At 37.8% G+C, this 22,788-nt stretch overlaps 3 protein-coding genes across 6 annotated transcripts; all 3 read right to left on the bottom strand.

Moving 5' to 3' along the window:
• Positions 1-1,811: 1,811 nt before the first annotated feature.
• LOC131790438 (uncharacterized) lies at positions 1,812-9,479 on the bottom strand. Of its 2 annotated transcripts, none has more exons than XM_059107652.2 (9): positions 9,402-9,479; positions 5,589-5,656; positions 5,028-5,090; positions 4,674-4,716; positions 4,213-4,515; positions 3,222-3,470; positions 2,654-2,818; positions 2,273-2,378; positions 1,812-1,939 (listed from the first exon to the last, which is right to left on the bottom strand). In XM_059107652.2, the coding sequence occupies exons 2-8, from the start codon at positions 5,592-5,594 to the stop codon at positions 2,296-2,298; spliced, it is 912 nt and encodes a 303-aa protein (XP_058963635.2). In that variant the 5' UTR covers positions 5,595-5,656; positions 9,402-9,479; the 3' UTR covers positions 1,812-1,939; positions 2,273-2,295. The 2 variants fall into 2 exon arrangements, with proteins under 2 accessions (XP_058963635.2, XP_058963636.2); XM_059107653.2 differs by lacking the exon at positions 9,402-9,479 and adding an exon at positions 6,264-6,318.
• An 814-nt stretch (positions 9,480-10,293) lies between these two features.
• Positions 10,294-16,208, bottom strand: LOC131790437 (uncharacterized). Of its 3 annotated transcripts, none has more exons than XM_066173795.1 (3): positions 14,282-14,481; positions 12,545-12,940; positions 10,294-12,092 (listed from the first exon to the last, which is right to left on the bottom strand). In XM_066173795.1, the coding sequence occupies exons 1-3, from the start codon at positions 14,364-14,366 to the stop codon at positions 11,758-11,760; spliced, it is 816 nt and encodes a 271-aa protein (XP_066029892.1). In that variant the 5' UTR covers positions 14,367-14,481; the 3' UTR covers positions 10,294-11,757. The 3 variants fall into 3 exon arrangements, with proteins under 3 accessions (XP_066029892.1, XP_066029894.1, XP_066029893.1); XM_066173797.1 differs by lacking the exon at positions 14,282-14,481 and adding an exon at positions 16,059-16,208 and having other exon boundaries at positions 10,295-12,092; positions 12,545-12,889; XM_066173796.1 differs by lacking the exon at positions 14,282-14,481 and adding an exon at positions 16,059-16,208 and having other exon boundaries at positions 10,296-12,092.
• Positions 16,209-16,612: 404 nt separating this feature from the next.
• On the bottom strand, positions 16,613-20,950 carry LOC131790435 (uncharacterized). Its single transcript, XM_059107648.2, has 3 exons — positions 20,728-20,950; positions 19,263-19,304; positions 16,613-18,211 (listed from the first exon to the last, which is right to left on the bottom strand). Exons 1-3 carry the CDS (start codon positions 20,813-20,815, stop codon positions 17,985-17,987), a joined length of 357 nt encoding a protein of 118 aa, XP_058963631.2. The 5' UTR covers positions 20,816-20,950; the 3' UTR covers positions 16,613-17,984.
• Positions 20,951-22,788: the final 1,838 nt, after the last annotated feature.

The following is a 22,788-nucleotide window of genomic DNA, read 5'->3' as shown; positions in this document are numbered from 1 at the left end:
TTAATTAAATTAATCTTCTCATAGAGAAAGCCCAAGGCCCACTGATTGCGTAAAACCGTGGTTTAGGTTGTAGACTTCGTGTTATAACCAGCCCCATCAGTCCATATCATAAGTGATTAAGATAGAACGTGATAAAGAACTCACCGGCCGGTGGAGATTTAATCCTTATCGCCTTTAAGTTCATAAAGGAAGTAATCTGGCCTCAAGGGAAATCATACGACGAGAAATTTCTTAAACTTTTAAGTGATTAACGCTTAACCTATATTGTACAGCAGTAAAAACTATTTTTCAATCTTGTTGTCATTATTCGGGATATTTTCACTTGATATATTGAATATTTACCGGAACATTTACAAACTGGTAGCACTATTGTGCAGACGTAGCAGTCGCTACTAGATGCAAATGATATGTGAAACCAAACCAAAAACAAACATTATTTTACTCTACAAAAAATGTCTTTCCTGATTGGTCAGTGGCGAATTCATCAATAAATTACGGGATTTCTGTTTTGTATTCGCTTGTGGGCTAAAGCTTTTTAAGCTAGATAAACAATGCTAAATTCAAGGAACATTCAACTTGGTTTGAGTATTATGTTGTACTGACGGTATCGAAAGACCCTTGATAGGATTGCACTCTATTAATGGCATCAAGACTTTTTGACTGCAAGTCTTGCTTACGTGATCCTTGACATTTGAAGAATCTCTGGAGGTAACAAAAGGTGCTAAGTTCTTCGTTTATCAGACAATGACATTTATGATTTCCATTTTTTTCAGCTACGGTTTGCTTACTTCATTGTCTATGAAAATCAAGAAGCCACAAACTTCGCACAGGCAAAACATGCTAAAGAAAACACTTGTTATGTCATGTCTAAGTGCTCCCTTCCAAGAAACTAATTAAGATTTTGGCATTGTGCTCCTTGTATCAAAAACTCTGGGATACCTTCTTTGCTTTTTTGATAGATTTGATGGCAAAATTTAGAAATTTTGCCACTACAGTTTCATTTTAGCGAAAAAACAGTTTACTTTAACAACTAGTAAATTGATCCGCTTGTTGGATTATTGTATCATGCGAGATATACTCTCAGACACATTTCTTGGTGCACTTACTGAAATCCCTGCCCCTCTCAATGTTGGTCTACAAGATGGTATGGACGCATCAGTACTTTAAAACATTGTAAGGAAGAGGAGAGGGGCGATAGAACATCATAAACGTTGTGTTTGGGAAGTGTCGCAACCAATATTATCTCAGAGTGATGTTTCGCAAAATACCTTGAGGAAGGAACCTCAGTTACATGTTTGAGTGTGAGGCGGATAGATATAATTGCAAATTAGAGTCATCTTCCACTTTCTTGGCCACAGGATTGAATTTTAGTTAACACGCGCGCACTAATTTATATCGCCTCCCAGATAGAGGAACTCTGTGCGGATAAAGGCCACTTTACAGAGGCGATTAAAACCCTCAACAAACTTTTCACAATTTCACCGCCTCCACATCAAGGTTTCTTGTTAAATCGGCTTTAGACTTGCAGATTTCAAGCCACGTCGCTCTATTTAAAACGAGTGGCTTTTTTTCTTTTTCTCTTTGTATGTTCGTAAAAGGCGCCGCATGACCATCTCAAGAGAGAATCTTGACAAATTTGCAATAATGATTTAGCCTGAATAATTAGCGCGAGAAGTATGTTTTAGAAAATAGCAACTATGAACAGACGATTCGCTTACATCTAATTGCAATAACGCTATCAAAGAAAACTGATGCAAAAAGCATGTGGAGCTCACCAGATAAAATAACAGTCAATAAATTAAACCAATTCCTTGCTTTTTAACATTTTTAATATTTCTGGTTGTAATTTCTATAAAACAACATGACATTTGCAGAATACAACAGTTAACGAAGGATGAGAAATCACCATAAGACTGTAAATTTCGTAGATCATCTGCAACTGAAAATAAGTTACAGAAAAGTTAGTTAAGTTCTGTGCTGCTGGTTTTCAAAGACCAATGAATTGAACAGAGATTGACGCTTATTAATTCAGAAGGAATATATGCTTTTTTTTTTCAAAGTGCAGCACTAAAGAGAGTCACGGAAGATTAAAAAAAAACGAGATCTTATTGGAAAAAATTGTAGTCTGACAAAAATTAAAAATGAAATACTGATAGAGGTCGAAAAGAAAGAACTGAAATGCTCACTGGAAGCTGAAAGAAGACGATCAACAGGAAAAAAACTAGATAAGAACAACGACGTATTCCTTATTACGAACTAAGCAACGGTTTACCATCTTTACTTCTTGATTTCACTTCAGAAAGGAAATGGGAAGGGTGGTTCTGGTCTATCCTCCGTTGGTTTGATTGTAAACACTGGCGGAGGAGTTGTTTGTGGTTCTGATTAAGAAAAGAAAGAAACGTTATGATCAACGAAAAACAAAACAGCTTGATGCGTCATCGTTCATTTTACCAACAGATATAGTGCCATTTTTCCTTCTTTAACCTTTGTTGTCCCTGGTCACAATTTTCTTTCTCTTTATTTAAAAGTTTTATGGTAAATATCGTCAATATGACACTCATAATTCCAGTTTAATTTTTAATCCGTGGCCAAAGGAAAAAAGGACCACCGTTATCATGTGCAGTCTTATGATGAAAAAAGAATTCGTAAATACCGCAATATGGGCAGCACTCTCCGACGGGGATAACCGGATCTTTGCAACTTACAGCTTGGCAAGCAGGTTTGACAACGCGGCACGTTGCGGAAACTTGCCCGTGGCATTCGCAAAATAAACATACGTCATCTTCGTAACTCAACCAAGATCGCCTGCCGTCGCACTCTGAAACCACCAAATTAAAGATAAGTCAAAATTGTTTATTCAGGACAGGATCAAATTACTGATTTTAACCTATATCTTTCAGTAATACATTTGTATTGAGTCTTGTCTAAATCGAGTGAGAATTTAAAAGTTTACAATTTTTGAAGTTTTTCGGGTAATGCAGGGGTGATTTTCATCGGGAATTTCGTTCTCATCATCTCTAGCAGCGCATTAAAAAGCGGATTGACTAATTGCAGTTTTGGTTCTCAGGAGATGTAGTTCTCTACAGTGACTACTGTCTCCTTCAGGCCTTATTATCTCGGAGTTCGGATTTTATCATCATATTCCTGATTATAATCATTGTTAATATTACCATTATAATAGTCGGAGTTTTTCATTGAAAATGTATTTGAAGTATACTTACTTCTCCTTAAAGGTTCTGATTTGCATTTCGGACAACACTCCCCACTTTCTGATGGATAAACAATTTCTTTACAGCCCATCAACCCAGTGTCACATTTGATGTGCATACAGTCAGTCAGGTTTCCTTTAATACACTCACACAATTCACAATAGTCGTTAAACACGTCGCCTGTCTTGTGATATATTGGGGCTTCTTCTCCATCATTGAATACTTTGTCGCCGTATCTGCACTTTCCGTCAGCTACGATCCCTAAAAAGACATTACGGAACATAGATGTGGTTAAGGAAAGAAGTGTCTTCGTATGGTCTCGGGCGTGGGTCTAAGGAAAAATTCTGAGTCCCTAGAAGTATTCTACCGATGCTACACCACAGAGCAACAGAAGACTCTGTGAGGTAAGAAATTACAGGTTCAAATATGACAGGCGATGTGCGCGCATATACTGCAGCCATGAAATTGAGCCACAATTTCGAGTATTGAGAGGCTAGGGACAGTCAAGGCATTGAAAGGGATTTGTGGTTGTCTCAGAAGATAATTTCGGGAGACTGCCTGTAACTTAATAACTTTAAGTGTGAATGAAAATCCTAAAGCCGTAGACTATGACCCTTCCTTTAGCTACCCTCAAACTCCTTTAGGTTTTAGCGATGATGCATTTTCAAAGAGTTAGGTAAAAAAAAACAGGTTAGGCAAAACCGAGTGGCAGAAGTTCACTCAGACACAGTATTTGCCGCAGCCCAGTTAAGGAAACAGAAAAAACACGGATGCAAATGAAGATTATCTTGGCAGATATAGAGAGGATATAGAGAAAGTGAGGGATCATGTTGAGGTTCATTAAAGGCAGTTCTTTTCATAGAAGCGAAAATGGGAGCGTTCAGCTCACATATGATGGGACAATCGATTTGCGTGCAGGTTGGGTACCTGACGCTATAAACATTTTAATTTCAGCGAAAATTAAAAGTTTGAAAAACGCAAATCGCTTTATAATTTCCTCTACCTGGATTCACGCTTTTCTTGTAGATGAAGATTGTCTTCTTCGATCCTGCTCCACCGGGACATTTGCTTTCTTCTTCCACTTTGAAATCATTTGGGTCCCATTTTGCTTCGTTTCCATTTAAACACGAAATGTCTTTCTTTATCCTCTGGATTCCAATGATGGCATAATCCTGGCCTTCACTGCACTGATCAATGGGTCTCTCTGCTCCGGCTTTAATCTTCTTGTATGACTTCTTGCCGAATACTTTCGCCTTTTTCAGTTTCCCAGAACTGTAGCAACCCACTGGTTCATAATTTGAAGGACCTTGAATTTCGTTAAAAGAAAAAAAGAGCGAGTTAAGACTGCACAAAAGGTGCTAGTTAATAGACGAAATATAGAGAACACCTGAGGTTCTCTTGAAAGAACGCAACAACAAATTCAAATGTCGAGGTGCGAAGAACATTAGAAACTGATAACTGTACCTGCTCTTTTGTACCGACGTAAGTCGTTTAAGTCCCTCGATCCCTGAAAAAAAGAAAATGTCAGTTCACTTTTTGATCGGCGAATTTCTAATTTGGAAATACAAAAAAGATTATGGAGTAAAGAAAACAGAGATGGTGAGCGCGGCCAGAATGACAAGTCCACAAAGGATTGTGGGTTTGAACCGGATGCACCATAGAAATTGTCGGGAATGAAGACGAAGAAAGATCTAAGAGAATTAAGGACTTGTGCTTGATCGGCTAAAATTTCTATCGATGAGCACTGCGATTAAAAGCTGCCTGAATTCTGACTGGTTGTGCGTTTTGACAATGAAAAAAAAAAACTGTTTTACAAACCTTAACAGGATTGCCATTTACTACGAATGCTGTCATTAAGACAACGCTAGCAAGTAAAATCACCTGTAAATAAAAAAAAAGGTCAAGGTACGTCACAGCCTGTTACTTAACATTTTTAAAACTTCGATACGTTGACTTTAATCGACAATGAAAAAATAAGGGTCGTAGCTTTTGAGTTAAACACATGACGCCAAAATTGAAGCATTTCTACAAAAATCATCAATAGTGTTTAACCTGTCTTTTTTTTAAAAGAAAAAAAATGATCCCAACATGTCAGGTAATAACTGTGCTGTAATAACTGTGTTTCCATGAAATTTTTGATGAAAAATACGAAAAGTTGAGGTAGAATCGACCCCTCATTACCTGTTACCTATTGTAATGAAATAAGGCATAACACCGAGATGATATCAAAACAGGTGTGCATGCGTGGCTCCTTTAATCAGTAATGAAATCTTGCTCTGGTGGCAAAAATCAAAAAAGGTAACCTACTGACAAAATATTTTCTTAGCTTTTTAACTTGGTGCTTGGCAGTTTAAAAAGCGAAATTAAGTTCCTACTTACGTTCATCACTTTTCTTGGTTGTTGGAGAAGTTCTGCTTCGTCTCTTTTTGCTAATCTCAGAACGAAACCTAGGATTGTGGAAGAAAATTAAGATTTCCAGGACATATGTTAATTCACTGACAAGCAACATACAATACTGCCGGAAAAAAACATGTTGAGTACTATGCCTTTGTTCCTCGGACGCTTTTCGACATCTTCTCTTTTTTTTCCCTTTTTTGCTTTTGATCTACGTTACTTTCATTGGTAAAGAAGTTTTTCGTGCAATACCTCAATTTGATTACCTCATTGCTATGTTTGGCAGTTAAAACTAATCAAATATTGTCAGGTGAATCGCCGATTTACGATTTACAAACGTGCTCCGACAATAATTTCACTCCCATGTGTTTGAAAGTGTCATTAAACCGGCAGAGAATCTTGTTGTTTGAATTCCTCGCCTTATTTTGATTCTTTTCTCGTTCCTCGTTATAATTGCATTTCGTCAAACACCTTCCTTTACTTCTCAGCGAACAGATAAGGCTATCAAAATAAGCAATTAGCACAGCAAAAAATCGTTATTATTAACCACCAAAATCCATTTACAAACCTCGTAAAATGTGATTTTGTGGCTATCGGTAAACTAACGATTAGAGTAAAACAACGGGCACTTGTGAGATACCATTTTTAGCTTTACTTTACCTTCGTTTACAGCTTCTTTCACACAGATTAGGAACTGGAAATCTAGAGACCCTTTCAAATTAGATATTTAATCCTTATGAGGCAGAAAATTCTTCCCGAGAGCGTAAAGAGTCTTAGAGACTCTATGGAAACGAAAAGACGGTTTACAAGGTCGAAAATCCATTTAGTCTTCAATTAGTGAAAATCGTTCTTCTATGCTGAAATTCGAGCAAGATTTACCTTCATGGAACTTCATTAAATACTATAAAAGTCTTTTTTGAAAATCTTAAGAGACGCATCACAAATTGATCACATATCTTGAAAAGAAAAACTAGATAATATTAGTCGCTGCTTTAAACTCATAAAAGAAAAGTGCCAAATTATTTACACTTTAATCAAAACGAAATATAAAGCTTTAATCCCACTTTTAACCAAATTATGATATTGTTATGAAACTGGCACTTTAGAAGAAGACTTGACGTATTCCTGTCTTAATAATCCCATTTAACAATGAGTCAAATTAAATTTTGTGTGTTTGGTCGCTGGATGGCCGTCATGAACAAATTTATACATAGTAAACTTAAGTTTTTCATTGAATTAACACTGACTGAAGTTTCCAAAGCGAAAAAGGTTGAACTCTTTTTCTGCCTTTTTGTAGTCAATCTACTAAGTTTTATTTTTCTATTTATTTTTAAATCGATCATATATCCCTTTTGCTAAAGGTAGATATTGTCATAGAATAAAGAAATGTAAGTTTCTATACGGTCATTACCAGAGATTAATTTGAAGTGGACCTGCGCTATACTGATCTCGAATTTCGAGTTGATAAGCTAAAGAGGAAAACAGAAACGAGTTTCTTTCTCAACTTCGTGTCCAGGAGGAGCATTTCATGGGGAATAGCGAGGTGATCGCTTAATGCAGGTTCCAAAGAATAGGGGTATCATAAAAGAACGATGAAAAACGCCATTTTATGCCTAATTGACCCCTCATGTACAAAATATCGCTCAAAAATACTGTTAACATTGATTTCGGGAGTTAAACATGGATTAGATTTTACTTTAAAGATTATCCCCAATTTTATTTGAGTGGTTCCACTATAGTTGATTGTTCAATACAGGTCCTGAGCGATACAATCAGGCCGTCGGGACTCAGTAAGGGGTGAGCACGACGTACCGCTTATTAGAGTTGAAAATTACAGTACTACGGGGAAAAAAATTCGGAAATTTGAAAACCGAACGCTTAGACGGAGTGACCGCTAAATACAGCTTCGACTGTATTACCAACCGCAGTCTTTCTCACGGTGAACATGATCATTCCAGCCCAAATCAACCGACGCTCGGAACGTCAGATCTGAAACTCTTTACGGTAGCCAATTTACGTTATCACTGAACTCAGTAGATAATTCTAAATTACCTTGTGAAATCAATCGACAGTTTGCATGGGTAATAGAAATATGCAACTGCATGATTTCAAATGGCCTTATATTAAAACATCGATCAAACAGACAAAAGGTTGGAACAAAACAAAAACACTGACAAAAATAATTAAGTGAGAAGGAACGATCCTTCAGTGGATTGGTTGGAACAAGGAAGAACATTTGTGCAATAAAATATCACCTATTAGGTACTTTTATGGACTGAAATGGTTCAAATCTACGTGCAATCAACTGAATCTTTTCTCTTTTTTTCCACATCATTCATATTTTGAAGAGGACCGTGAGAATTGTCTCCTTGTCTCTTCTTCTTCGTCACTACCAACTAATACGAAATAATAACACCAGCAACTTAAACGAGAGACTTTAACAGGTTACTTCATCTAACTTTTCAGTAACTTACTTAAGGTGTGTAACTGTACAATATGGCTTAAAATAATACCTTAATATCGGGTCTGAGTCGGAAATTATAATGTAACCATTTGCTGAGGTTTAATTTTATCTATGGTTACCAATTTCGCATTTTCTTTACGTACGACAAGGTAACAAATTCGAACGAAGAAAAATTAAATTCGAACCTAGGACTCAAATTGATCGAAGGGTTAATAGACTGACTATGGCTGAGTAGCAAAAGATTTTAAACAATTAAAAATCACATGTGAGAAGTTATTTTAAACTCATATGGCTCTTGTGTTTATTCCACGTATGACAGTAATCCATGCATGTGTTGACTAACCGAGTGCTTAGAGTGCTTCGACATCATGTTGCGTGATAATTAATAGCCACTGAATGAATTAACGCTACTGGCAACAGTCTATTCCCAACTACTTGGTGAGTAAGTTGCTGATCACAAGAAAGTTTATTGTAGCATGTTATAAGATATAAGCTGCTTTCATATCCCTTCTTTTTCCATTACCCCTCTCCATCGTTTCTTTTTCTCATTTTTGTTTTCTTCTTCTTGGCATATTCAGCACCCGGACCGAGAACTTGAGTTTTCCATTTACCAATATCTAACTGCTAATCGGAGTGGATGAAAGATTCTTAATGTTCAGGTGCAGCTTTCATTTTATATGTTTAATATAACTCCTTAGTTACTGGACAAAATAAAAAATTTGCGCATGAAAACATGATCAGAAAATGTTTGAAAAAAAAACCCTTGCTACACGAATGTAGATGCTAGTTTATCCCGAAGGAAGAAAAAATAAAAGCACCACCAAAGTTTTCGTCTTTATATCAAAGATCTTAAAGTTAATTCCACATCCTTACTAAGGAATAGTCCAATACATTAAGACCTTGATTCGGGCTTGCACCGAAGATATATACTATTTAGAGTTAAAGGGTTAAGTTATGAGTTTAAGATGAAAGAGAATTTAGTTTTGTCATTTTATACTGTAATCTATTAAGCAGAAGTATGCAGGTTCTAGTTGCTTTCCTTAATTTTCAAAGAGAAGTTGGTATCCCAAATGGATTTCTACAAAAAATTCCATAAACACCTTGATTTAGGTGTGCTTTAAAATTGTATATAGAAAGTTTTTTTAAGCAAGCCAGTAAAACTAAGAGTTCATGCAGCTGTGTTATGAAAAGACAATTCAGCGTCTAATGAGCAGAAGCCTGCAGGTTCAAGCACTTCTCGTTATTTTTCAAAGAGTACTTTGTTCTTCGTGAGGATTTCTACCAAAAACTGTCATTAACCTGATTTTTTTAATTCTGTAGGCCATAATCCTTACCTGAATGTTTGCTTTGTTCCGCTTCGTCCTATATGAAAATGTGATGTCCTTTTTTTCGCTTTTAAAGAAAACATTTGAACATCGTATTTATAACAGGCTATCATTGTTTCTCTCTTGATTGGATTATTCTTAACAACCGAAGGAATATCTGTCAAAACAAGAAGCGCTTATTTACAAACTACAATAGATAATTAATTGCTAGCTCACAATATTATTTCCAAGTAGGTAGAATATACATCTTTTGTCGATCCAATAAGGTGTTAGAAAGTGATAAATTCGTCTAGGTCTTGATACACGTAATACTTACTAGCCGTAGTTTTGAGAGAATCAGCTCGTATGTGCTTTGCCAGATCTTATTCTCAGAACAGAGAGAGATTCAATATGACATAATCAATATTAGCCAGACTCGACAATTTTTCTCAAAAACATCTTGGTCATGTCCTTATGGTAATTTCTCATTGTACTCATATCACATAATAGGAAAATTATAAATTACCACGTCGTGAAACACCCCGTGCCAAACAGAACCCAAGTTTATGTAAATTGCTTTATTTTCGACGGCTTTTAGCTCTTGGTTATGAATTTGTTGGAACTGTTTTGTCTCACTCGAGTGAATAACAAAAACAAAGCCATCATTTGTTATTGATAAGAAGTTTTGTTTAACCCGCATCTCTGGCTTGAAATTTCTGTTAGAACATGACTGAAATTTTTTCTCGAAAAAAATAAGAAAAGCCGGGAACAACTTGCAGGCTAGTAAAAGTTCTTATCGGTTGGGTAAACATTGAAATTTTATCAGTTGGAAATATTTCAAAATATTCTGATAGATATGCTCGGGCCAATATACGCACAAAAGACACGAGGAGGATGTTTTTCTAAACTTTCCTTTGAGGGCCAAAAACTGGCATTTATTGAGACTCTTAATAGCCCTTGTTTGTATCGTCTGTCTTTTATGGCAAGGGCAGACAATTGAAATGCAGTCTGAATGTCATGTACTGGTTCATGAAAAGTGTCTAAGTTTTCAGTCCAAAATTTTTTTTCGAAGCGTTATTTGTCAAGAAAAAAAATTGCTCTTTTGAAATCAATTTTGAACGAGATGGGAGATATCAAGTACAATTAAAACTTGCCGAAATCTCTTTAATTAGTAAAAGGATGTTCGATCATATCAAAGTGTCCGCTTCCAAATTGAAAGATATTGTACTGAAAACAAAGATAGATACGAGAGCGAGTTGAGCAAAGCTAAAATTGCTCAGATCTACATTCTATATAGAAGTCGGACATTCACGCAGGCGTTAAGATTTTCCTCTTTTTTTTCTGGGAGAGTCTGATAAAAACTTTCTCAGCAAAGAGAATTTCGAGGACATATCACCAATTAGCACTATTACAGCAGTAATGACAAAAGACGATAGGAAAAAAAAACTCACTGCAATAGAATTTACGCGTGTTAAGTTAACAAATCCTCACCTCAGCCTTATGATCAAATTAAATTGTGAAACCAATAGTTACTTGGACAGAAGGTTGCGACCATTCTAATTTATTTTTCCATTCGTGGTCTTAACTAAACTTCTCTCTACCTTCATCCCACTTGTACAAGTTTGTTTGTTTTGGAGAGCATTAACAATCAACGGCACCCTTCCACACCACGAGGATCAAGATTTCAAAAAACCCAACTGTATTTCTACGGTCCAAGCTAATGTGGTCTAATTGTCCACCGAAAATAATTTTGAAAACACCGGCCATGCGTCCTCTTATGTAAAATGAACTTGCTGACTTTGGAAATTTTGGTTGGAGGTTATGATAACAGAGAAAAAAAAAGAAAAGAAAAACCTGTTGTGCGCATGCTCGAGTATGCAGACAAGATTTGGGTCGATGATAACACGTGCAACGACAGCGTGTAGTGGAAATGCAGCTTCTGCTATTATAAATTGTAGTTGGAATCATATATGCCTTTTCGCGTAACTTCAAATTTTTACGAAGAACACTGAAAGTTGTACTAAAGTGGAGCGAGGCTTTTCTTCGTTTCAGGTGATTGGTAAAGCAAGATTCAAATATATACGTATTTTATAAATCACATTCAAAGAGAATTCTCGAAGAGCTGGGCTATTCTTTGAACTAATGAATAGCGTCCAATGTAAAAACTTCAGGGATTCTATTTCAATGGCGGTGAAAAAAATTAGTTAGCGTCAGCTTCTGCTGCATACTACTTCTTTGAGGAACTTAGCTACTCTTGCAAATCATGGCTCGCCATCCAACTGTTACCAAGAATGAAAAAATGATGTTACGAGACTGTTAGTTTATAAATCTACAAGAATTTTTAAAGGAATGCGGCTTGAAAGTTTACTAATAAATTGTCCAACATTTAAAACTTCGTATCTTCCGAAAACTGAACAGGAACTTCCTGTGATTCAGGGACAGTTTCATTCGCTGGATTCTCAGAGTCTTCAGCAAATGCCTGGTGAGTTATGCCAACTTCCGGTTCACTGATGTTCCCCAACCTTGTTGCCGCTGATCCACACAGCGCTGACGCGTCCATCTCGAACTCAGTTCCTTTTGCTGCTTTCATTTTTTCCCGGCGGGATATCCAGTGGAAGGTGACCGCAACAAGTACTAGGACGGTGATATAAGCAACAACTAACCCGATTAATAATTTCTTTTCAGACCGACTCGGGGCTTCAGTGGTCTTCCCACCTGTGTCTAGAGTTAAGAAAAAAAAATAGTTGTTTGGAGAAGAAATTTGTCATGAGAACGCAAAGTTTTTCTTGGATTTCAGTTAGGTTCGCTTTTTGAGAAACGCTGAAAGGGGAACTACCATGAACTTATATTATTGACTGAGTGAGAGGCCTAAACGGGAGAATATTTGGCTCGACGTCATGAATACAGACCGAGCGCAAAAAAGATTTTACATTAAAAGCTTTTCCTGAGTGAGTTACTTGATGCATCGCAACTTGTAAACAAAAATCGTTCGTTCGCACTTTCCAACGAATAATTTATCTCTATTTATGCCATGGTAAAATGAGAAACGATGATAACATACGCAGAAATAAGGAAATCTTTTTTAGTAAACACGGAAGTGTCCCCACTGCCTTAATACTGAGAACTTCAAAGTCAGAGTAAATGTGTTTAATGTCACATGTTAACACATATACCTTTCTCTTGGGCAGTTGATGGGCCGCCTGTAGGAGACAAAGCTGTAGGTATAAGTGACGCTGGAGAGGCCGATAGGAAGGATTGAGCTGAAGACCAAGCTGTAGGTGTAGGTGACGCTGGTGGGGCTGATTGGGAGGATTGATATGAAGGCCAAGCTGTAAGTGTAAGTGACGTTGGAGGGGCTGATTGGAAGGATTGAGCTGAAGACCAAGCTGTAGGTGTAGGTGACGCTGGTGGGGCTGATGGGAAGGATTGAGCTGAAAACCAAGCTGTAGGTGTAGGTGACGCTGGTGGGGCTGATGGGAAGAATTGAGCTGAAAACCAAGCTGTAGGTGTAGGTGACGCTGGTGGGGCTGATGGGAAGGATTTAGATGAAGACAAAGGTGTAGGCGAAACTGTTGATGATGGACAAGGCGTTGTTTAAAAAAGAGGAATATGGAATATAAATATGATAATGAAAAATGACTAAAACATCAACGTTGCCTTTCTTGAAAGTATTTAGAGCGCTATATTCTTACAATATCACTTAATGTTTGGAGTGACCCGTCGGAAGATGCGCAAAGAATTTAAGAGCGGCACTGGCTTCGGTATTCGGGATCTTGAGTCTCAAATGAAAAAAAAAAACAATTCGGTTTTGCTATGAAGAGATCCGTGATCCCTGGGTAAATATTACTGGGAGCAGGGATGGGGCAGTGATGAGAGTGCTCGCCTCCCACCGCTGTGGCCTGGGTTCGATTCCCGGAGTTGGCGTCACATGTGGTTTGAGTTTCTTGAAGGTTCTCGCTCTGGCTCCGAGTCTCCGAGGGTTTTCCTCCAGGTCCTCAGGTTTTCGTCCCTCCACTAAAAACCTCATTCCAAATTCGAACTGGAAACGGTGGACAGGAAAAGCATGTCCATTTATAAATTACAAACAGAAAAACTGAAAAAAGATATTTATTGGAAAGAAATGTATAGGAAACTCCCGAGGCGGAGGAAACATGTCAATGTCAAGTTAAACTAAAAAAAAACCCAAGTATCTTAGGTTTTTTGAAAGAGCATTTGATGTAACTCATGTAGAAACTGTTTACACTTTTCAGAGTGATAGGAAGCGAAAGTGATGGCTAAAATATGAATCCTCTTACAACAGTTAACACTGATGGAAGTTAATCACAATATTAAGTGATTGATAGCCCCGGAAACTAATAATGTTTAGCTGATTTACTCGAAACACAAAAATCGACTGTAAAGATGTGCTAGAAGATAATGGTCTTGACGCAAGGATCATCACCCAAATTTATTATTTAGGGTATAGTGTATGTATCCCAAATAACCTTAAAAATCAAAACGGGACAAAGTTTCCTGGTCCTTACGAAAATTCTGTCAAAAACGTAGAAAAGAAAATCCGGCCATCGATCAGTCTATCAGTTGGGCAGTCTGGCAAGACTCCACATTATAAATTCAAGCTTAGCTAACTATATGAACCCTATAATGGCCTGCTACTCAGCAATTAACGCGATTTCCGTCTCGATCGAAAATTAAAATCGGTTAAGCGTTTTACTTCAGTGAAGGAAATTTAAGCGGTCGTTTGTGTAGGCGCGGAAACTTTCATCAATCAACAAAAAAAAAAACTGAATCCGTACGTGCATGTGTGACGTTTTTGCTTTCAACACTGAGGTTTTTTTTATCAAGAAACTACAAATTTAGCAAAATCCCTCAGATAGGGTTGTACAAATCAGTTTGAGATTATTTTATCTTACCTGGTGAGCTAGAAGCAGAGGTCGGAATGGCCAAAAATAAAACGTAACCGAGGAAGAGAAAAAGGTACATATAATTCTGAGACATTTTATGCTTGAGAGATGAGTCTTCGGATCAAACACCGATGGGCTGTACGTGAAGAGTTGCACCGTCAGTCTGATTCAACCGACCGATAATCATCGACCCTGAACCGAGTGATCTGTTTATCACCGCTGATGCAAATCTACCACTGAGGAGAGGGGACCTTGGGTAAGGAAATCGTCTTCCAGCAGCCGGTTTCGTTACATTTCCGGTTTTCTACGGTTCGAATTCGCTACTTGTTCGCTCCACCGAACATTGTGTTTGCTACATCAGTAAATCCAGTTTGCTACTTCATTTTTTAAATTACAATAACGATACAGCGAAAACGTCGATTCGATACTTACCCAAAAATTTACGTATTGAATTAAATCGAACTTTTGCTCTCTGAAAAGCGATATTAGCAACAGACTTGCAGTTAAGTTTCTCCCTCAGTCCAGTGCGTCTCGACACGATCGTATAAAGCCAGTTCGAAAATCGTTGAAGCTTTGGAAACAAAACCCCAAGAGCGAGCTAACATATCCCCCCTCCCTGTTGTGCAACAAGTGGAGTAGATGGACGCACCCCCCCCCCCCCCCCCCACACACACACACACCTGTTTCCGCTTTTTTCTTAAGATTCTAAGCGTATGGTTTTTTCCTTCTTCTTTTTCCTTTTTTAAATCAATTATTTCTCTTGTCTGGACCTTTCAATCCCTATTATCTGCTCACTGATTTTTTTCTAAAATGACAGATCTTCGACCCCCTTCGTCCTGCAGAAATCCAATACCATGGATCACTGCGACTCATCGATCGAGTTTCCGCCAGAGTCCAGCTGGCAAAACGAATCAATTTCCGGTATTAGACTAAAATCCCATTTATCATCAAAAATCAAATGTTGAAATTCTTAGATCAGTAGATGCTATTTAACCCTAATGGCCTAACTCAGCTTCTTTTTAAGAAATTTCAGCGATCTTAGTAACTGTTAGCAATCAAATGAAAATGTACTCTCATTATGATATAAAGCGGAAACAACACAATATCGTAGGTAGCAAGCGAGGTCAGGTTCGTGATTGAGCGCGTTGCTGCGGTTTAATTATTATTTCAGTTCGCAGCGTTTGAAGCGCGGTGTTGATATTGACCGACAGATTTGACGAAGACGAACGCGTTACTGCGGTTTAATAATCATTTCTGTTTGCGGCGGTTGAAGCGCGGTGTTGATATTGACTAACAGATTTGACAAAGATGAACGCGTTACTGTGGTTTAATAATTATTTCTGTTCGCAGCGGTTGAAGCGCGGTGTTGATATTGACTAACAGATTTGACACGGATGAACTGCTTTGGGTAGGAATTATGAACAAAATTTTCTGTGGCAGGTTATGATGTTGTGGTATACTGAAATTGAAAATGAATTGAAGTACATGAAATAACTATCTCAAGAGCAACTGTTTCCATGGCTGTTGGAGGGTATGTTGCTACGTTTGTCAAAATGTTGGATATCAAAAATATCTGCAGCATTCCAGTAAGAAAAGAGAAAAGAAAAACAGTAACCTAAGGAAAAACTTTAGCTACTACATCAAGAACATGACTCAAGATCGATCCGATACCCCATGCAGTTGTTAAGAACTCGTAACCATGATGGTAAACTCAACATTCCTTCTGGATATAGGGCACCATCCATACTTCATTTGGAGCTCTCCGAGTTAAACTAATTTTTCTTACCTTTAACAACAAAATTGGAATTTCCAATCAAGAGAGAAATGAATAGAGGCGTCAAACAGTGTCCTGAGGTCATCTTAAAACATATATTTCCAATTCCACCGGTTCACCGTCAGACGTCAGTAAGCCGGGTGGGCTTCAATGGTGAGCCATTTTGTTTCCTTTTGATATGACGCTGAAACCTCAGAAGAGAGGAGATTGGAACGAGACACACTGCGTCTCGACCCAGCCAGTTCCCGTACGAACCACAATCTGCGAATCGCTTTCCCTCTATGCTCGATTGTAAGAGACACAATACGACCAAAAAGTATTCCAATCGACCGTCAGCCAGTTTTTTTCTTTTTATTTTATGTCGTATCCGATCCAATAATATCCATTGTAAGGCAATTTTCAAATGAGTGCCGAAAAAGGCCGGAAAAGATGAGTGCGGAATCATACTAACTTACCGGTCCTTACTGCGCTTTATATCGATCACAATATCGATCACGTTTTTCAAATGCATTTGCTCCTAACTGTGAATTTTGCGTATCGCCGGAATCATAAAAAGTTGAATGCGTTTTGAGGTTGCAGGGAGCCGCCATTTTTAATCTTGCCCAGCTAGCTAACTCCGTGATTACTCGAGTCGAATGAAACAAAGTCTCCCACTACTTTCTTTATCTCTTTGAGATCTGATTGAAGATTTGGCGCCACAAGAAAAGGTGTCCTTGACTCATTTCTAGAAATAACTTGAGCTGCAGGTGTTTGAAAACCGTGGGTCTTACGTGCGCAGACAGCTTTCCGAATCGATTTAAATGACGTCGTCTAAAATCGAGTTTTCAGCACCTTTGAAGGAAGTTTTCGAACGGGTAGTTTCTTCTTTATAATCGCGCAAGTAGCGTTAAGAATTAAATATTTTTTTATTCAGTTTCGGGACGTTATTTCCTTATAAAAATTTCAGAATTTCGCTGACACGCAGTGAAGTCGACGCCCTATTCCACAGTCTTGAAGGTGCCACAGATAAGTCTTTTGCAAATGTTAAAAACTCTATAACCTAAAAAACTACTAATAAAACGGAGATCGTTTCCTCCGATGTCGAGCCGGGTTTGAAATAATTGCCCACAAAGTACATTTACGGAAGATCTAGGACATTTCCACTCCTTGAAAATCTCGTCTAACATGCAAACTGTAAACAGATAGAAATGATTTCGAGAGGAATTAACCTCAATGATCAGCGCTTCGTCCACACTACGTAGATTAAGAATCTATTTCTACGGCTACGTCCACCAGTCAGGCTACTTAATTCGTCCAAACAGTCTACCAAAAACAAAGTGCAACTTACTCACAAAATTGAAAACAATGGCTTTGTGTCTTCGTTTGTTATAAGAAAACGCTGACTTAACCGCTCTTTTATTTTTTTGCCGTGATAGAAAAAAAAAACAACAACTTGTTTTACGCATGCCCGAGGATGCAGTCAACTGTAGTAGCTGGAGATGATCTTCCCGTTCAATTTTCTGCTGTGGACTAAAAACTATCATCCATTTCCTAGTGTGGACGAAGGATTTTGTAGCTTTTTACTAATAAAAACGCCGTGTTTAAGATTATCCAGGTAATGTAAACGGGCATCATAGCATCGATGTTTTCAAGAAATACTCTTCTAATCAAAATGAATAAGAGAGAGACGCATTTAAGTTGGCCGACTGTTCCTTAGCCGTAGAGCTGCTATGGATAAGACTCTACAACAATCTTGCTGATTCTAAAACCCATTTTTCTGATTAATTTTCTTACTCGACGTTACTCGATCGATGATATAAAGCGAGTCAGCTATTCTAAGATACTAAGGCCCGCATAGCGAACTACTACGGTGGTACTGAAGTAGAATGGTGTTTAGTAGATAAATCTACAAGAATTTACAATGTAAATGAAGTTTATGTATTTTTTTTTGTCCTCAACTTAAAACTTTGTGTTGTCATTAAAGAGAACTGTAACATTCTCTGGACTCTCGGAGTCTTCAGCAACTGCTTGGTGAGTTATGCCAACTTCCAGCGGTGACGTGTTCATCTGTAACTCATCTCCATTTGTCGTATCCTTTTTCGTTTGGCGTGACAACCAGTAAAGCATGGCTGCAACTACTGCCAAGGTGACGAAATAGGCGATAACAAACCCGCTTAAACGCCAAGCTGAGAAAGAAAAAGTATGTCTTAGTTTCTAGTTCAGAACGAAATTTAATTTAAATTTAGCAGCGCAATACTATTGATATTCAATAATTGGGGAAAATGTCCCCTAACAAACTTAAGCTTTACTCCCTTCCAGGGCATGAGAAATTTATATCCGTAACAAATAAAAGGCGACCATGAATAATTTTCGAGTGATCAAAAACTTATATCGATTTGTACGTCAGGTGTACTTGAATCTCATACTTTTGAGTAAGCGCAAAAAACGTTTTTCTACCGACAAGACTCTGCTGATCTGCTAATCATTTGTTTCGATAGGTGGAAGGCTTGCAGCAATGTCGGAATGGGGCCGGGAGTCCTCATGTCGATTGTCGGTTAGAACTTCATCACTTTGTGGGTAGTCGGTTAAATTTTTGTATTTCTAATGGTAGTCAGTAAATCTGAAAAATGATTCAAAATGCAAGTTAATTATTCACATACGTTGTGGGCGGACGTTGTTCTCAGAATGAGCCCGCGCTCCTTCACTGCCGTTAAAAAGTTTGAAAAATTCTTAAATTTGAGTTGTCTACCTCTTAAGCAGAATGCTCTTCTTTCTGAATACATAAACATCGATAATTTTGAACCATTTCCTTTGTCGCTTAATATTTTCTTGTCGCTAATTGGTAATTGCTTTTGCGTTTTGTCGGTAGTCAGTTGTTGCAAGTCGGTTTATTTTGTTCAGACCCTCTTACAGATTATGCTTTTATACTTACTCTTCGATGAAAATATACGGAAAATATGTCTGTGTTAAAGTGTTCAGTCTTTTACAAGTAGTGCGTGAGTCAATGAATCTAGCCTGTACCAGGCATTCAGAGTGCAAAACGGAGCGGAACAGAAATTGTGTGATAGTAGCGGAGGAGTGAAAAAAAAAACGCGAGCGAGTTTTTGGTCAGGTGCGCGGGTAGATGTGGGTAGCATTGCCCCAGTTGGATCATCTGAAATTTGTTGAAATTTTCAAAAAAAATTAACTCTTTATTCTCATACTAGTTAGTTTAGACATGTTTGATTACACGCTTACCTCTCTCTGGCGCAGAAAGTGTTGACTCTCTTGAGGAATTTTCTGTTTGATAAGCGAAAGAGGAAATGTAAATTTAGAGATCAAGGTTATGGATAACAGCTCTATACCCCTAACTTCCATTATAACATTCAGAAACGTAAATTCCTGCAATATCACTTAATATATAAAACGTATTAAATTAAATTGTATAAAACACGAAGTACTAGTCAGACCTTTTCCCTGAATGAAGTGTTGTGTAGTTAGAAGTTATAATTATAAATTTCGAGCCTGATTTGTCTAAGAATCGACATTATAATTTTGTATTGCAATTAATGTTTTGTAGCATCACCCTCATGAGGACAATGCAGGTAGTGGATGTTATGAGCGACCAAATATTTTCACTCGCGAGGAACAGGTCCAAAGGAATCAAGTGGCCAAATACTCTATCTATTATTGATAAATATCGATTTTCTCTGATGATTTTTAAGCTTTCCGATGCAGTATTGAATTTAAGTAACGTTCACACGGATTCTTTTTCATTTGTTTAATTGGAGACGTATAACTTTAAACATGACTGTGTGAAAACTGAACGCCTGTAAATTTCCGATCTTACCCTCTCTTTTAAAAAGTTCAAAACAATCTAAAAGACCATGATGGAAACTGAAACAGGACGCACTAAAATGAATTGCGGAAATCTCGCAAGATCAGATAAGTATTTATGAGAACAGGAATGAACTGTAACAGAATAATGAACGAAGATTATTCCTAAAACAAATTTAACATGTTAGTGCCTAACCATTGCAGAGGAGGAAAATCATATCGAGTTAAAATAAAAGTAAGAATCGAAGTTCTCTCGAACAATAGAGCACTTGCTATAATCAATGCAGAAACTGTTTACACTGACAAGTAGCGGAACCTAATTTCAAGAATGTGATCAATTTTGCATAATATATTAGCCTGTAAGGATTTTTTAAATTACTGTTATAAGTCAAAACACAAAAGATGGAAAATATTTTTAAAGATAGCAGACTTAAAAACTTAACTCGAGGATCAGAGCAAACACGTACTATTAGGTGTGAGTGTATATATCCCAAATAACTTTGTAGTATCGAAATCTCAACGAAGTTTCCGGGTCAGTATGCAGATTGAAAATACAACGAGAAATGAAGAAACAACCACTTGGTTGTTTCTATGAATTATCCAGTCTATCAAGCCTCCAAGTTAAGATTTCAAGCTTGGATACATTTATGAAGCTTAGAGTGGTCAGTTACTTTGCAATTTAGGAAATTTCCGCACGTATCTTACGTGAAGTAAAAAATTACACGATCTGTGAAAGAGCGGAAATTCTCAACAATAAGTGTGGGAAAGGGGGACATTTTTTAACTTTTCCGAGTTCTACACTTAGAGACTAGAAATGTAAGAAAACCCTTATCCAGGATTAGGATTATTTAACTTAGTAATTTAATAGGAGATTATTTTATCTTACCTGTTGGGGCAGAGGAATCAGCGGTCTGAATGTTCATAAATAGAACGTTACAAAGGCACAGACCTAAACACAGAAAATTCTGAGACATTTTATACCCGAGAAAGTTTCCTTCAGATCGAGAGCTGATGAATTCCACCTTAATAGTAACAGTGTAAGTCTGCTTCTAATGTCTAATATTAAAATGACAAGTACCGAAATCTTAAAGGTCACGTTATCATCAACGGTGCATATCTGCTTCGAGGGGGAGGAGGAGGACCCCAGGCAAGGAAATTGGCAAAGCCACTGTGATAATGTAATAATGTTGGTACCGACGCAAGGCAGTTCGGGAATCCACGTCGACCAATAAACTCCCCTCTTCTCTCCCCCCCCCCCATTCCCCTACCGACTCCCCCACTAACGGTTGTCACAGTGGTGACTGACGTTTCGACAACCTCAGCGGAAGGCATATCATCAGAGCCAAGTAAGTTGACTTGCCTTTGCCTTCCACTCAAGTTGTCGAAACGTCAGTCACCACTGGTGACAACATTCCTTCTCTGGACTACACTCACCCGGACGAGCAGTCTTCATTATCTACCCCTGGATTCAAACCATTTACTGTGTTTCTGCTCTGCTAAACTACTATGGACTTCTTCTAAACCTCATTTGCAGCTGATTAGATAAAAATACGTTTGCCTCATACTATATCTCAAATCATTTGATGAGTGCCAACATCTCGTTTTGTCTGTTGAGTTTTGGATACCAGATTGTGGGTCACATCTCCCTTAATATCTCTAGAGCTTGTCAATAAATTTCCACCAAAATATCAGCAAACATTACTAATATTTAAGTTATTAGAAACAGCTACGGTAAGTTTCCGGTGTTGGCTGAAATCCTCTTAATGATGATAAAAAACTGTAAGTAATCGTAAGTGGTATGCCAACCTCTGTTACGCGTTAGAGGGTTAGAATAACTTATTTCTATGAAATTCTAGCGATCCCAGTGAAAACTAACGACCATAGTTGTAAAAGAGAAACTCTCATAGCGAGATCCAATGAGGATCGCAGATAGTATATATCAGCAAGCGAGGTCACAGTTTGATTTTCGATGATAACTGATGGGTGGAGTGCGATAATTATAGCCGTTCACTGTAAATTGCGGTGTTGATATTGACGCCAACAGGCCATCTTTATCAAAACTTAACTGCTCAGTGTTGGGACAACGAACAAAATTGCCCACACCATGTTACTGAACAAGACTCCAACTGAACCAGCCGGCCAGAGAGTAACTGTTACCCGCCAAGGTTGTTCTTATGTTGCCTTATTAGAGAGCCTCAGTAGGGTGATAGCTTTTCCAGCCTAGTATATATTACGGCTGAGGTTTAATTTCTTTCCTCTAAGTCTAACAGAAAAAGTTTTGACGGTTACTTTTTGTTTTGTCACTTCTAGCGGCTTCACATTTTTGCCATATTACGGCTAGTGGTTAACCACATTATTAATCTTATTGCTCTGTTTGTTTACATGTCACTTCGCGACAAATCTTCCTTCATCTTAAAGAAAGAAGAACAAATATACAACAACGGCAACAGCAACAGCATGTTCTGAGGTCGATCATGCCCAATGAAACTTACCATGAGCTCATCTTAATTATCGGAACATTAAACATTTTGTCTGGGTACGGGGGCATAGTGGGTGGTAAATTTTGACCTCCATGACTTGAACAAGCTTTTCTTACCTTTCGCAACAAAACTGAGATTTCCCAGTAGGAAAGAGACGAACAGAGACGTCAAACAATGTTCATAGTTCATTTTACATCATACATTGGCGAACCCGGTAATTCGGCCGTCTGCATGTTGTTAGCCATGATCTACATGACCCAGTTTGTTTTTCTTTTGACAGGAAGCTACATCTTTCTGTACGAGAAAAGGTTGGGACGAGACAGACCGAGTCCCGACCAGCTATTTCATATGTAGACACAATTAACGATCGCCGACCTTCCAAGCGCAGATGTTTACAGAAGAGAAAAAATAAGACTAAATAAATTAGAAGTCTGCGCAACCTATTTGGCATTTTATGAGGTTGTATT

This window comes from Pocillopora verrucosa, chromosome 10 (genome assembly GCF_036669915.1).
Source record: "Pocillopora verrucosa isolate sample1 chromosome 10, ASM3666991v2, whole genome shotgun sequence".
NCBI lineage: Eukaryota > Metazoa > Cnidaria > Anthozoa > Scleractinia > Pocilloporidae > Pocillopora > Pocillopora verrucosa.
This window is presented reverse-complemented; position numbering and strand designations above follow the sequence as displayed.